Source organism: Sceloporus undulatus, chromosome 10 (assembly GCF_019175285.1).
Source record: "Sceloporus undulatus isolate JIND9_A2432 ecotype Alabama chromosome 10, SceUnd_v1.1, whole genome shotgun sequence".
Taxonomy (NCBI): Eukaryota; Metazoa; Chordata; class Lepidosauria; order Squamata; family Phrynosomatidae; genus Sceloporus; species Sceloporus undulatus.
In genome coordinates, this window is record NC_056531.1 from 6,928,260 (window position 1) to 6,944,020 (window position 15,761).

The following is a 15,761-nucleotide window of genomic DNA, read 5'->3' on the forward strand; positions in this document are numbered from 1 at the left end:
CCTCCCCCCCCCTCCAAGGCTTCTGGGCTTGGCGTCGGGGGCAGAGGCTGGAGGGAGCCAGAGTCAGTGCCAGGGCTTGGGTCTCAGAGCCTGGAGGCTCCATCCCAGGTGTTAAGCTGGGGGGGGGGGCTCTGAGACCCAAGCCCTGGCCTCGGCTCTGGTTCCCTCCAGCTGACGGGGCTCCAGCCCCCGAACTGTCCCCAAAGCCAAGCCCAGGGCAGAAGCCCCGAAGAGGGAAGCAAGGATGACTTCAGTCCTATTGTCTCTAATTGTGGCACGGCTGTGTGCACATGCCGCCATTGGGGACAGCGTGGGCTTGCCGTCCACAGATGCCCAGATCCATGAATGACAAGTCCATGGATACCAAGGTCCCACTGTAAATTGGTTATTCGTATTGAGATGCCTATAAATCTGCAGGCTCTCTTTTGTTAAACGAAACACTGTAATCTATGTTACTCTGAATATTGATTTGCTGGTGTAATGGTTCATGGAATTAGACTGCACTTAGAATCATAGAATCCTAGAGTTGGAAGAGACCCCAAGAGCCATCCAATCCAACCCACTGACCATGAAGGAACTCTCAGTCAAAGCATCCCCGACAGATGGCCATCCAGCCTCTGCTTAAAGACTTCTAAGGCAGGAGACTCCACTACACTCCGAGGAAGGAGTGTGTTCCACTGTCGAACAGCCCTTACTGTCAGGAGGTTCCTCCTAATGTTGAGGTAGCTGTAGCTTGCATCCATTGTTCCGGGTCCTAGTCTCTGGAGCAGCAGAAAACAAGCTAGCTCCCTCCTCAATATGGCATCCCTTTAAGTATTTAAACAGGGCTATCATATCACCTCTTAACCTTCTCTTCTCCAGGCTAAATATCCCCAGCTCCCTAAGGTGTTCCTCATAGGACATGGTTTCCAGACCCTTCACCATTTTACTTGCTCTCCTTTGGACACACTCCAGTTTCTCCACATCCCTTTTAGAACTGTGGTGCCCAGAACTGGACACAATATTCCAGGTGGGGCCTGACCTGAGCAGAATAGAGTGGCACTATTACTTCCCTTGATCTAGACACTATACTTCTATTGATGCAGCCTAAAATCACATTGGCCTTGTTAGGTGCCGCATCGCACTGGTGAATCATGTGGTTTAGGACTCCTAGATCACTTTCACATGTAGTCTTGTCAAGCCATGTGTCCCCCATCCTATATCTATGCATTTCATTTTTTTTTTGCCCTAAGTGCATTTCAACCTTACATTTTTTTGCTGCTAAAATTCATTTTGTTAGTTTTGGCCCAGCTTTCTAATCTATAAAGGTCAGTTTGAATTTTGATCCTGCCCTCAGGGGTATTAGCTACTCCTCTTAGTTTGGTGTCATCTGCGGTTTGATAAGCGTGCCCTCTATTCTTTCATCCAAGTCATTGATAAAGATGTTGAATAGCATTGGGCCCAGGACAGAGTCCTGTGGCACTGCACTGGTCACATCACTCCAGGATGAAGAGGAGGCATTGCTGAGCACACTTTGGATTTGGCCAGTCAAACAGTTACAAATCCACCTAACAGTCACATTGTCTAGCCGACATTTTACTAGCTTGTTTACAAGAATATCATGGGGGACGTTGTCAAAGGCCTTACTGAAATCAAGATATGCTATATCTACATGATCTGTTTAAGGATCCATTTGTTTGTATTCTTGGGTGCCCATGGTATTCTCAGCATTCTTCTCCAGCATCGCATCTCAAATGAATTTACTGTGCAGTTTTCTATTTTTGCCATGCTCACGTCTTAAGCTGTAAGTTCCTCCTCAAGCCAGATGGTGGGGCACTTGACCAAGGAATGAACTATTGCCACCCAACAGGTTCTGTTTCTTTTCTTCCCCTCTGCTAGGAAGGGTTTCTTCTTTTTGTTTTCATTAAGAGGCTAAGTGTACTGTGCACAAACACATGTAACAGAGACCTGACACTGCATAAAAACATCTAGTACCACAGCGAAGAGCTCATGGGGGAGGGTTCAGTTTGAGTGAAGAAGTGATAGTGCTGAGGTGCTGCTGGCTCTTCACAACTTTCCTGTGTTTGGTGCCCAGGGGAAGGGGAGCCTGCTGGAACAAGTCATTTGGAATAGAGAAATGAGAGGCTAGGAGAGATTCTCCATTCAAGATATACCCTGTAATCCGCTTGAATTCCTTGAGATTAAGCGAAATTATTATTATTATTATTATTATTATTATTATTATTATTATTATTATCCCTGAAAGAAAAGAAAGCAGTCTGGCCTCATTGTCTGTGCTTGTCTATAGCATTACAGTGGGCCCTTCCTATATGCGAGGATCCGTTCTGGACTCCCCCATGTATGGGAAAAACTGTATATGGTTAAATCCCTTTATTTGCTATGGCGGTGCACTCCCATGCATGGCATCACGCAGGCGCCTGTGGCACCCGGATTATTTTGTCTTCCGCAGCTTGCCGTATGCATAGGCTCAAAGCCACATACGGCAAGCCCGCTTATGGTGCAGGCGCACTGTACTTTTAAATCCTTAAGACATTTTTACCTCACCTGTCACAAGACTAGGTCACCAAGGATCTTATAAACACTCAAAATGAGACAGTCCCGACCCACAAGCCTACAAGCTGAAAGCCATTATACAGGAGAATTTGGAAGGGAGAGAGAGACAAAAGCAGAGCTTGGGAAAGTGGCCATGCTGACTGGGGGATTCTGGGGAGTTATAGTTCTGGGGGGGGGGGGAACATATTCTGAGTTGCAAAATTCAGGAGCAGCATAATTTCCAACTGTCTCAGTTTTTGCAGGTACAGTCCTGGGTAATACTCTGTTGTTCCATTTTTTCAACTGCCTTTAAAATGTCACACATTCTCTCTCTCTCTCTCTCTCTCTCTCTCTCTCTCCAGTCATTGCCACATTCTCAAATAGGTATCACATGCTGTTCGACAGTGGAACAAACTCCTTTCCCGGAGTGTAGTGGAGTCTCCTTCTTTAGAGGTCTTTAAATAGAGGCTGGATGGCCATCTGTCAGGGATGCTTTGATTTGGATTTCCTGCATGGCAGGGGGTTTGACTGGATGGCCCTTGCGGTCTCTTCCAACTCTATGATTCTATGATTCTATGTGCACTTGCATTGCTCTGCTTACAGTATTCAGGAGGCAGAAGGGTAGCACTTGAAACATGCCTGTTACTCAAAAAGCTGAGGGTCTTGGGATAGAATCATAGTATCCTAGAGTTGGAAGAGACCACAAGGGCCATCCAGTCCAACCCCCTGCCATGCAGGAATTCACAATCAAAGCATCCCTGACAGATGGCCATCCAGCCTCTGCTTAAAGACCTCCAAGGAAGGAAATTCCATCACTATCTGAGAGAGTGTTTTCCACTTTCGGCACTCACAAATGAATATCTTTTAGGGGAATTTTAGTAGCTCAAATAAAAATATCTTGGTTGGGGCAATGCTCAGCCTGGAATCTTCTGCCTTTGTATGTCAGTTCCAAATCACACTGAACTCCAGAGGCAATTCCAAATAGGTTTTGCAGTTTTGTTAATAAAATAACCAACACACTCAAGCACACACATTCTCATGCACACACACAAGAACTAAGGAAGCAAAGGTGGAAGAAGGTGAAAAGTGGAGGCCTTGCTAATGGTAATACTGTACCAATCCTGAAGCGTAGCTCCAATTGAGGGGTGTCTGGAATGGAAAAGGCTAGACATCCGCCGTGGCAAGTGGGGTGCCGGCTTAATGAGGAATCTAGTCGAAGTCAAACAGAGATTCTGCCCTGCTTCAGATTAGACCAAATGGCTAGTGTCTAGGTAGTAGTATATATACTCAAAATCATGTCCCAGGACAGCTATTTCAGGATGAATGGATTACTTCACAGCTAAATAATTTTCCCAAGGGAGAGAAATGTTCAGACAATTGGCACGAATATCTCAGACAAAGGAAAACTACTACTATTGGAGAAGAGTCCTATGTCTGTGTATGCACAACCACCCTCTTTGGTCAGAATCCCATCATTGCCCTTCATAGACAAAGGGATTATGCAACAGTGGCACTGACAGCAGCGACCATTTCGTGGATCCGGGGAGGAGTCTGGATGCAGAAGAAGGAGGGACACCGCTGCCAGCCAGGCCTCAAAAATATCAGAAGGAGACAGTACTGGTGATTCCATCCATGGCAAGCCTTCAGTGGTCTATAGATGTCTTTGGGTGATCGCATTGTGGTAGGTGTGCTTGTTTCCTCCTTTGCTGCAGCCATTCGGATTTCCAAATATGATATGGCCAGGTCTCCGCAGCGGGGTTGCCTTTCCAGGTCACCCATCTCAACATTCCTTTTAATATTAAATTGATACCCCAGTTGAGAGGGGTGACTGGAGACCTGACGATGGGGTAACATGCTATTGCAGCTTTCACTAAGCTGGGCAAGTCAAGTGACCCACAGCCATCGTATCTATTGGCCATGCTGTCTGATGATGATGGGAGCTGCAGTCTGGGAAGCTTATCAGACTCATTTTTTGTCTGTTATGGGCACGAAAAGGGGTCACTCAAGGCTGCGCGAGTCTGGGGAAAAATAGATTTTACCGCACCTCAAAGTGTCCTCAAAATGGCCCCATTCTGTTGCTCGGCGCCAAGCCATCCCCATTCAGTGCTGAGGAGCATCCTTTGCTTCAGTTGGAAGTCTTCTGACCGAAGCAAAGGATGCTCCTCAGCACTGAATGGGGACGGCTTGGCACCAGGGAATGGAATAAGGCCATTTTGAGGACACTTTGAGGTGTGGCAAAATCCATTTTTTCTCGGTCACGCGTGGCCCCAAGCATCCACTTCCTGTGCCCATAACATACAAAAATGAGTCCGATAAGCTTCTAACACAGATGGAGAACAGTCGATTGGAGGTGGAGACTTTAGTGTGTGTAGTAGAATCTGCAACATTTCCCAACAAGAGCTAGAGACAAAGGCCTCATTCACACTACCTAATAAACCAGTTTTCAAACCGGTGTAAACCAGTTTAAAGGGCCCTTGTTCGCACTTGCACCGAATTTCTGATGTGGTTTCCGGGGGGGGGGCAGCACTAAACCCAGTTAAACCGGTTCTTCCAAATCGGCGGTGCATGGTCATCCCTGTGATACAACTACATTTTGATTTGATCCTATTGATGGATCTGAGCATGAAGTGCAGTAAACTGAAATGGGCAAATTTGATCACAGTTTGAATAGTGTGAACATCTATTTGGCGCTAATTGACTCAAAAATGATTTATTATGTAGTGTGAATGAGGCATTACTTTTTTTGGGGAAAAGGAAAGGTTGCAATCTGGGCCAGATGATGATTCAAACAGACACTAGGTGGCATGTTTAGAATCCAGGTAAAATTCAGTCAAACAGGGGGTGTAGCACCCCTATTCCAGGTGCACATTTGGAAGAAAATGGGGATAATGTTTTAGGGATGAGGACCAGAAAACAGGGTTGTTCCTGTTCCACAGGCATGCGATTCTTTGCTAATTTTCTTCTCAAAAGCAGCAATGAGTAGGTTTTTTAATTTTCTTTAAAAAGAAAGCATTCCTTTTTTTCTGTGAGAAAGCATTCAAAAATTGCAGTTTTTGTAGTTCAGGACTTATGTGCAAACTTGACACTTGGTATTTTTGCACAGTATCTTCACATGCAAATTTTGCACAAAATAAGTCACAAACTGAAAATTCATCTGGGAGAATCTCAGCATGTATGTATAACTGAGGTTTTGCATATTCATACACACTCCAAAGTAAAAAATGTATAGACTTCACATTTTTTGAACTAACTACAGCCCCATTCACACTATGAAAAAAATTCAGAATGAATTTGGGTTGAATCCTTGTTGTTCACACACGTCTCGACTGCACTTTATGCGCTTTTGAGGGAGAACTGGTAAAAAAAATATTACTTAACCCGGGATATTTGATACTGGGTTTTTTCCAACTTTTTCTGAAAGATCCACATCATCGGCAGTATGAATAAGGGCCTGATAAAGACGGCCAAAACTGCTGTCATATGGCTGATTTTATGGCTTCGGAGGGCTGGGCGTCCATATGCGTCCAGCCCTTCTAGCGGAACCTGTGCGCTATCTTGTCAGCGGCCCACCCACACGGGGCACATGATAATCATGTGTGGCCAAACGACACTCGCCAGAAGTGGCAGCACTGATGCATGTGAGCACCATTAGAGTGTTCCTAAAAAGAAGCCGCTCTAAGCAGCTTCTTTTTAGGACATGCATTGGTGCCGCACTGTGGGGTTGGTGCAGCGCCAATGAGGGGCAAAAACGGGTATGATGGAGCTGCCCGTCTGTATTTCCCCAAGCTTTCAAATTGATTTGTATCACTCTGTATCGTTCCTTCTCAAAAAGGAAGGGAGGAGTTTCATAAAGCAGGGGCAGCACATTCAAAAGGGCAGCTCCGTTTTAACCCGAAAAAATGTCATGCGTGAATAACACAGGGTTAAATTAACTGAAAGAGATTTGCGAAACGAAAACAAAATGGGAACAGTGAAACCAATAAGCATTCTTGCAGCGATGCGGATCTCCTCGGAGGGAAAAAACCCCAAGCTTGTGAATGCCACCTACATCCCCCCAGAAGAGACAGAATCCCTGAACTTCATACATAATTTGTAAAAGCAAAGTTTCTCATTTATACAGGCTTCACCCCCCTCTCAAACTGCATCCATTTAACAATTCTCTTTTTTCCTCTAAACTTTCTGAACATCCCTCAACTTTGCCTGCTCTTTTTAACTGACTGTTTTTAGGACCCAGCAACAGAGGTGGGCTGGTAATGTGATATAAATAGAGTACTCAAATGGGACAAAGTTTGAGTGTAAAACATGACATCATCTAGACTTTCTCTCCACCCAAAGAGAATTGGGATGGAGGTGTAAACTTGAGCCAGTCCGTTGGCCTGAGCAGAGAATGACTCATTTCAGCCCAGCTCTGGAAAGAAGAACATCCAAGCGTTTGGTGAATCAGACGTTCCCTTTATATCAACAATCAATCCCTTTCCCATCTGAAATCTGTCTCCCCTCCCCAAAAAAATCTTAAAAGAGAATGATAGGGACTGGAAGAATGGGAAACAGACCTGCAAGGCTAAAGTTGTAAATATCTGCAGATTGTTTTCATGGAATGGTGCATTTTTCTTCCAAAATTATTTCTTCTCATTCTGTTGATTGGAATTTCAAAGATCACCACTTGATGTACTCCTCCTTTGTAGGGAGAACAAACTTATCCTATGGTACCAGAAAAGAGCCTGATGAAATGGACTTTATATGAACCTATGTGGAAAATCTCCCTACAGAAAGCAACACAAAGCACGACAGAAAACAAGCAAAGGTGCATTAATATTGTGCGAATGGAGATGTCATTGGAGGGTTTCCTGTAGATTTTGCCCCAAGAAAAGGAATCATGGAGAATTGGAGGTCATTTTTGCATTGTCTCTCTTTGCTAATTTTATTTCAGGTAACTGTCTCAAAACAAAGTCAATGGATTCCCCTCTCCACCTTTTTCTTGGATACTTCCCCTTCTCTGTTATCGTATTCATCCAGTTTTTTTTTTTAAACATACAGGTATATGGAAACCATATGTGGCTACACAAACATCCAGGTAAGGAACCATTGCTTTCCTATTTTGAAACTACTAAAATCTTTGTTTTTTAATGCAACAGTATTGTTAGTGTGAAGTCGAAGACTTTCATGGCTGGCATCCATAGTTTTTTGTGGGTTTTTCAGGCCATGTGGCTTCTAGAACCTGGCCACATAGCTAGGAAAACCCACAAAAAATGAATACTGTCAGTGTTTGAATGGTTTAATCTTTTCATAAAAACATTCGTCCTTATTTGAGTAGAGATTCTGGAATTGCCGGAGATGTAGAGAACAGACCATATAGTAAATGGAGAAATTGGTTGGGGATGCCAGCATTGTTACAACATCAATAAACAAGTAAGCAATGTGAGATTTATGCTGTCTCATAGGCTCTGAGGGCATTTTTTTCTGGTGTCATGAAGACTAATATGATGCAGTGGTGAAACTATAATCAGGAAGACTTTGGCGGGGTACAGACTGCCCAAAAAGGGCGGTCTTGTGGTGCCTTGTTTTGCTGCGTGAGGAAGCTGCAGCGGACAAACCATGCGGCTTCCCTGCGCGGCAAAAAGAACCCGCAAAAAGCGGGTGCACTCGCGACATCACAAGAGGGCACGGTGTGAGGACACTAAGTGTCCGTTGTGTCAAAATGGCGGCACCCATGTGTTCAGGGTGCTGCCATTTTGACGCCCTTGTCACATGCTAGGGGTGAGGCACATATGGGCAGTGCGCCCTCGGCCAATCCCTAGAACGTGATGAGGGCACCCTATAGGTCTGTCTGTCCAGGGCCATTGATTTGAATCTCTGCTTAGCTACAAAGTGCACTGGAAATCTGAGAAGGTCATTGTTTTTCCTCCTCACCTACTTTACAGCGCAGTGACATTACATATTAGGGATCAATTTGTATAAATATCATAAATGAGAACAATTTAGCTGCGGAATGTCTCTTCATTAGCTTTCTTCATAGATATGAAAGTGACGGAGTGTTCAGTAACCACCTTGAACTCCATTTTGAGAGAAAGTTGGGATAAAAATTCAATAAACAAACAAAGAAACAAATAAATCCCTGCAACCCCCCCCCCCAGGTGGGTCAAACAAAATGGTGAAGGGTCTGGAAACCATGCCCTATGAGGAAGGACTTAGGGAGCTGGGGATGTTTAGCCTGGAGAAGAATCATAGAATGATAGAATCATACAGTTGGAAGAGACCACAAGGGCCATCCAGTCCAACCCCCTGCCATGCAGGAAATCTCAATCAAAGCATCCCCGACAGATGGCCCTCCAGCCTCTGCTTAAAGACCTCCAAAGAAGGAGACTCCACTATACCCCGAGGGAGTGTGTTCCACTGTCGAACAGCCCTTACTGTCAGGAAGTTCTTCCTAATGTTGAGGTGGAATCTCTTTTCCTGCAGTTTGCATCCATTCTTCCTGGTCCTGTTCTCTAGAGCAGCAGAAAACAAGCTTATTCCCTCCTCAATATGGCATCCCTTCAAGTATTTAAACAGGGCTATCATATCACCTCTTAACCTTCTCTTCTCCAGGCTAAACATCCCTAGCTCCTTAAGTCGTTCTTCATAGGACATGGTTTCCAGACCCATCACCATTTTAGTCGCTCTCCTTTGGACATGCTCCAGTTTCTCAAAATCCTTTTTGATTTGTGGTGCCCAGAACTGGACACAGTATTCCAGGTGGGGTCTGACCAAAACAGAATACAGTGGCACTATTACTTCTCTTGATCTAGACGCTATATTTTTATTGATGTAGTCTAAAATTGTATTGGCCTTTTTAGCTGCCGCATCGCATTGTTGACTCATGTTCAACTTGTGGTCTACTTGGACTCCTAGATCCCTTTCACATGTAGTCTCGTTCAGCCAGGTGTCTCCCATCCTATATCTTTAACCTCAGTTCTGCCAACTGTAAAACTGAAACAACAGTGCCCTATATATCAGCAATTCTCAATCATAAGGTTAAGAGGTGATATGATAGCCCTGTTTAAATATTTGAAGGGATGTCATATTGAGGAGGTAGCAAGCTTGTTTTCTGCTGCTCCAGAGAACAGGACCCAGAACAATAGATGCAAGCTCCAGGAAAAGAGATTCCACTTCAACGTTAGGAAGAAATGCCTGACAGTAAGGGCTGTTTGACAGTGGAACACACTTCCTCAGAGAGTGGTGGAGTCTCCTTCCTTAGAGATCTTTAAACAGAGGCTGGATGGCCATCTGTCGGGATGCTTTGATTGAGAGTTCCTGCAAGGCAGAATGGGGTTGGACTGGATGGCCTTTGAGGGTCTCTTCCAACTCTATGTTTCTATGATGTACCACAGATGGGAAAGTGTTGCAGGCAAAAGGTATAGATACCCCTAGTACATTGATTCATTTAAGGTGAATCTTCTCAAAAGGATTTTTTTTAATTCTTTGAAAAAAAAATTCAATCCGAGATCTGCCAGGAAACATGTGGTTTGGCTCTTGGAGAGAGACTGATTTGGGCCATGGGGCACGACTCGCCAGGAGGCCCTGTGGTATAAGCCTCCTTATAAGTATTAATTTTAATATGGCTTGCACAAAAGCTCCTTGTGGATTAGGCTGCTGTGAAGAAGAAGAAATGTAGTGGGTTGATTCTTCATTTATTTTCCTTTAACCTTCTATTTTGCTCAGTGGTAGAGCACCTCTTGGGACAAGGTCTAGATTCATTCTCCAGCATTTCCAGGAACAGCTAGGAGACCTATAGTTTTTTGTGGGTTTTTCGGGCTATGTGGCCATGTTCTAGCAGAGTTTCTTCCTGATGTTTCACCAGTGTATGTGGCTGGCATCTTCAGAGAATGTTTCCCTGGAAAGGACTTGGCTATATATATTGTGTGACCTGGAAAGGCAGGAGTGATTTGCATGTACAGTGCGTCCTCGCCTTACGCGGGGATCCGTTCCGGATCCCTCCGCGTAAGGCGAATTCCGCCTATGCTCATGTCCCATTGTTTCCAATGGGGTTTGTGCACGGTGGCCGCGGCTGTGTGGCGGTGCGCGGGGCGCAACGGGCGCGCGCACCCATTCAATTGAATGGGACGTGCTGCCCCTTCCGCCCCGCGCGCGCCCCACAGCTTGAGCGCGTATGCTCAAGCTGCGTATGGCGCAGGCGCGCTGTATATTGTTTGTTGCTAATGGCAGGCCTCAGGGTGTGTGGGTCTGCACAAGAGGATTAATGTCTGTTTGATATTGCTCATTATCTGCTGGGAGAGTTCTCATTTGCATTTGTTGAGTCTTTGGAGTTTATCGTACTGGCCCTGAAATGGGTCCAGTGCATTCTAAACGTGCGCGCGCGCAAGTGCGCGCAGAACGGGATGAGGCCAAGAACCCCATTTTATCGCACTCTGGAACGCCACCTTTGCCGCCAGGCGTTCCAGTTGCGTCCCCATTCCATCCCAGAGGGCGCCATTTCTGAGAACGCTTTAGAACAATTCTTTATCTTTTTCCATAAATCCGAAACATTTTTTATCTAATTGGAACCTTTCATAAATTTGCCTGTATGGAAACCAATTAATCATGAGTCCATCCTTTGCCAACTCTTCCTGGGTATTTAACTTTGCTTCTTTCCTGTTACCGTTCAACAATATTCTATAAGTGAGCCAGTTTTCTTCTTGAATCGTCTCCCTCCTCTGTAAAGCCTCTTGCGGAGAGACCCACTCGGGTATTTTTGTTACCAATCATTTTTTATACCTCTTCCAAACATCCATTAATGAATTCCTAATACAGTGGGTATTAAAGATGTACCACCATTTCAAGGTCCTTTCGGTCCAGGTAGGGACGCAGCTGGCGTATCAGATTAAGCTGGTACCAAGCCCTCCTGGCCATTGCATCCACTTGAGATGACAACTGTTGAGATGGGTCCAGGAGTACTCCCAAGCTGCAAACTTTGTCCTTAGGGGTAAGTGTGACCCCATCCAGGACTGGGTGATAAATCTCCGTCCCTGGACTTGGTGTGCCTATCATGAGTTTTTTTGCTGGATTCAGCCTGAGTTTGTTTTCCCTCATCAAGCCCATTACTGACCTCAGGCAGGCATCCAGGTAAGTTTTTAGTGTAAAGCATCACGTGTCGCGGCAAGGAGACGCAGAGACAGGAACGGGGGTGCACAAGCTTCCTCCTGCCAGGTTTTTGGCTGGGCTTTTTATTGTCATCTTGCTTACTTCCGTCCATTGTTTTCCTTACAATCATTGATGATAGCCTTGCTCCTAGGTCATCTGACTGGCATGACAGGTGCATGATCAGTGCATGCTTGGTGCGTGCTCTTGAGGCAAGGAAGCAGGATATGGAGATCAGCTAAGCCAGCCAAATCAACATGGGCTTATCTATCTAATTATGGATAAAGCATTGTTATCTTGAGAGAGGGTCACAGTCCTGTGGTTTGCCAGCAGAACTGCCACAACTCAATCTTGATGAGCATTGCTATCCTGAGAGAGGGTCACGACCCCGTGGTTTTGCCAGTGGGGTTGCCACAATCACGTCATCTGCGTAAAGCCCAATTTTATGCATAGTCTTATTGATTTCTATCCCTTCTATCTTGTAGTTGTCTCTGATCAATGTTGCAAGAGGTTCCAACGCTATTGCAAAGAGGAGCGGATATCACATGTCAAATGAGTTTATTTTCTTCCTATTAGCTTTTTTTCCATTGTCCAGCTATCACACCCATTCAGAGAAATTGGAAATACTATGGCATGGATGCTTTTGACTTGAGTATCTATTTATATATCTTTACACTTGAGGATATTATCGAGTTACCTCATAGCCACCCTTCCAAGTTTTAGTGTTTTTCTCGTTTCTTGACCATTAATGACTGAGCCCAAGTATACAAAATCTTTATCTCTTTGATCTTTTCATTAACCATTTAATGTTATATAAATCATCTGTAGTCATTATTTTTCTTAATTTTTAGCTGTAAATATGCTTTTGTCCAGTGCTGCAACACTGCCTGCCATGTGGTCGAGCAGGCAGTGTGATGCTGGCTTGGGGGCATCATCGGGGCATGTATTGTCTAAACACCACTCTCCCAAGATGGCATATTGTGCTGGTCTGCTTTGCCTATTAGTGGACCACAGGCTGAACATGTCAGCAATGTGATTCAGCAGCTAAGTATTCCATGCAATTTGAGGCTGCATCAACAGGAGTATAGTGTCTAGATTGAGGGAAGTGGTCATCTTTGGTCAGACCTCACCTGGATTATTGTGTCCATTTCAGGGCACCAGAATTCAGAAAGAATGTTGACAAGCTGGAGCATGTCCAGAGGAGGGCAACCAAAATGGTAAAAGGTCTGGATACTATGACCTATGAACAGCAGCTTAGGAAGTTGGGTATGTTTAGCCTGGATAAGAGAAGGTTAAGGGGTGACATGAGATCCATATTTAAATATTTGGAGGCATGCCATATTGAGGATGGAGCACATTTGTTTTCTGCTGCACCAGAAACTAGGAGACAGAGCAAGGGATTCAAGCCAGAGGAAATGAGATTCCACCTAAACATTAGGAAGAACTTCCTGATGGTAAGAGATGTTCGACAGTGGAATGATCTGTCTTGGAGAGTGGTGGAATCTCCTTCGGTGGAGGTTTTTAAACAATGGCTGGGTGGCCATCTGTCAGGTGTGCTATGATTGTGTATTCCTGCATGGCGGGATTGGAATGGATGGCCATTGTGGTCTCTTCCAACTCTATGTTTCTATGATTCTGCCTTCTGGCTATCTTTTGCCCACCCCTGATCTGTTAGAATGCCAGGCTAACATAAAGGAGTTTTTCAGCCCTGAGTAAACAAAATCATGACCCACTCTGTAGATCAGGGGTAGGCAACCTATGGCCCGCGGGCCGAATCTGGAGAATACTCCAGATGTATAGTTCAGAAAGTAACCTTTCTAAGCTCTGACTGGATTTCATGGCAGTGAATCAATATCCCATCCAAGGACATGGTTTCTACCAGAATATTTTTTATTATTTCTGGTTTTGGATCATATTTTAATTTTGTTCATTTGTTTGTTTGTTTTGTTTAATTTTGTTCATCATACATGGCATGTTACAGAGTTAAAGAGGTTAGATCTATGCTACAAGGAGATTATAATCTAAAATTCAAGACCGGTTTCTGCAGTGTTGCAGAAGGGAATGAAAAAAGGGAGGAGAGAGAAGTGGAGGTAGAGGAAAGTGTTTCAACTTTTCCAAATCAACAGCTTTTATAATGTTGTCTTTTCTTGACAGGTTTTGACGTTTTAGCACAAGTATCCCATTATTGGCCTCTGGGGACTGTTGAAGGAATCCATGAGCTCCAAGACATAAAAGGAGGTAAAGCAAAGAGCAGGGACTCTTCCTATTCCCTGAAATTAACTTATGGCCAGAATTCTGTTGGTCCACTACAGAAGGTTAAGAGGTGATATGATAGTCCTGTTTAAATACTTGAAGGGATGTCATATTGAGGAGGGAGCAGACTTGTTTGCTGCTGCTCCAGAGAACAAGACCCGGAACAATGGATGCAAGCTCCAGGAAAAGAGATTCCACCTCAACATTAGGACGAACTTCCTGACAGTAAGGGCTGTTTGACAGTGGAACACAATCCCTCCTAGAGTGGTGGAATCTCCCTCCTTGGAAGTCTTTAAACAGAGGCTGGATGGCCATCTGTCAGGGATGCTTTGATTTAGATTTTCTGCATGGCAGAATGGGGTTGGACTGGATGGCCCTTGGGATCTCTTCCAACTCTATGATTCTATGATTCTATGAAGCTTGCTGTATCCTCAATGTGACACCCCTTCAAATACTTAAACAGAGCTTTCATATCACCTTTTAATTGTCTCTTCTCCAGGGTAAACATACCCAGCTCCCTAAGTCTCTCCTTGCAGGGCATGGTTGCCAGACCCTTCACCATTTTGTTCGCCCTCTTCTGGATACACTCCAGCTTGTGTTGTGTGCCTTCAAGTCATTTCTGACTTATGTTGACCCTAAGGTGAAACTTTCAAGAGGAGATGACTTTAAAATTGGCTATGTGTAACGTTTTGGTTGCCAGAAGCACTGCATGTATTATTATGGATGCTGAAAGCAACAAATATCCTGCTTTGATATCATTCTCTGTTTATGCATCTCTTCAATTTCTTGTGAATGTCTTTTTGGATTTATTTATTTTCATTGCCATCCATTATAATTTCACACACTTGTGTTTCACCCCATGTTTCTTGCTCATAAACTCTTGGAAGCATCACAAGCTTTGCCCATTGTGTTAAACCATTTTATTTGTGGAATTTTGTGTGTGGCCAACTCCATATCTCTCAGTCAGTCAATGTGGATGTCAGTGTCATCTTATTAGCTTTGGAGATATATGTGTGTGTACACGCATGTTTTTGGAAGGTGCGCTTTAAAGTGAAATACATAATGGGTATTTATTTGCCAGGAACTGTAAAGAGAAACTCTAGGCCCATTAATTAATCCTTCCCATTATTTTAGACTCTGCCCACCACCCCAATACTCTTTTCTGAAGGTCAGTGTCCTCTAGATGACGATGAAGAAAAAAGACATAATGCATATTTGGATATTTAGAGATATACAAGTGAGCAAGCATTTATGGGGGCACAGAAGCAAAAATACACTGCAGGTAGCCCCTGATCCTGATCTTTCTCAGTGCCACAGCAAAGGCAGCTATTTGGCAGTTGCCATCAATCAGTTTTGGAAGCAATTGGATTCTTTGCACCTAACATTCTAAAGTGCACACCTAAAAAATGTAAGTTCTCAAATATGCATGCGAAAAAAGCATGCGTAATAAAGTATAAAAGAAACAAGATTGGCTCCCTGTGGAGTGCACCATCATCAGATGTAAGACCTGCTGTGTTAAAACAGGGATTTCGGTTGTGTTAAAACAGGGATTACTCTGTGGTAAATTTGTTTAGGATTAGAAATTTAAATGTAGGCCTGTATTTGTGGCAGATAGTATATATAACAAGGCAAAATCACTGGGGGGGGAGGGCTTTCTCCCTCACCAAAATCTATCTATCAAAGATCAAAAACACACTGCAGAAATAATCCAGTTTGAGACTGCTTTAACTGCCCTGGCTCAATGCTAGGGAATTCTGGGAACTGTGAGACATTTAGCATTCTCTGTCAGAGAGCTCTGGTGCCACAATAAATAATAACAATAATAAAAACTTTATTTTTACCCTTCCTCTCTGACAGAA

The 15,761-nt window shown here is 44.2% G+C and overlaps 1 protein-coding gene across 1 annotated transcript in view; it reads left to right on the forward strand.

The window, feature by feature from the left end:
• The first annotated feature begins 6,948 nt into the window (after nt 1–6,948).
• Nucleotides 6,949–15,761, forward strand: part of ADGRD1 (adhesion G protein-coupled receptor D1) — a 193,573-nt gene continuing 184,760 nt past the window's right edge. Inside the window, 3 exon segments of the mRNA XM_042441368.1 lie at nt 6,949–7,462; nt 7,570–7,606; nt 13,804–13,887. Coding sequence (XP_042297302.1) covers nt 7,409–7,462; nt 7,570–7,606; nt 13,804–13,887 — 175 coding nt within the window. The 5' untranslated portion in view covers nt 6,949–7,408.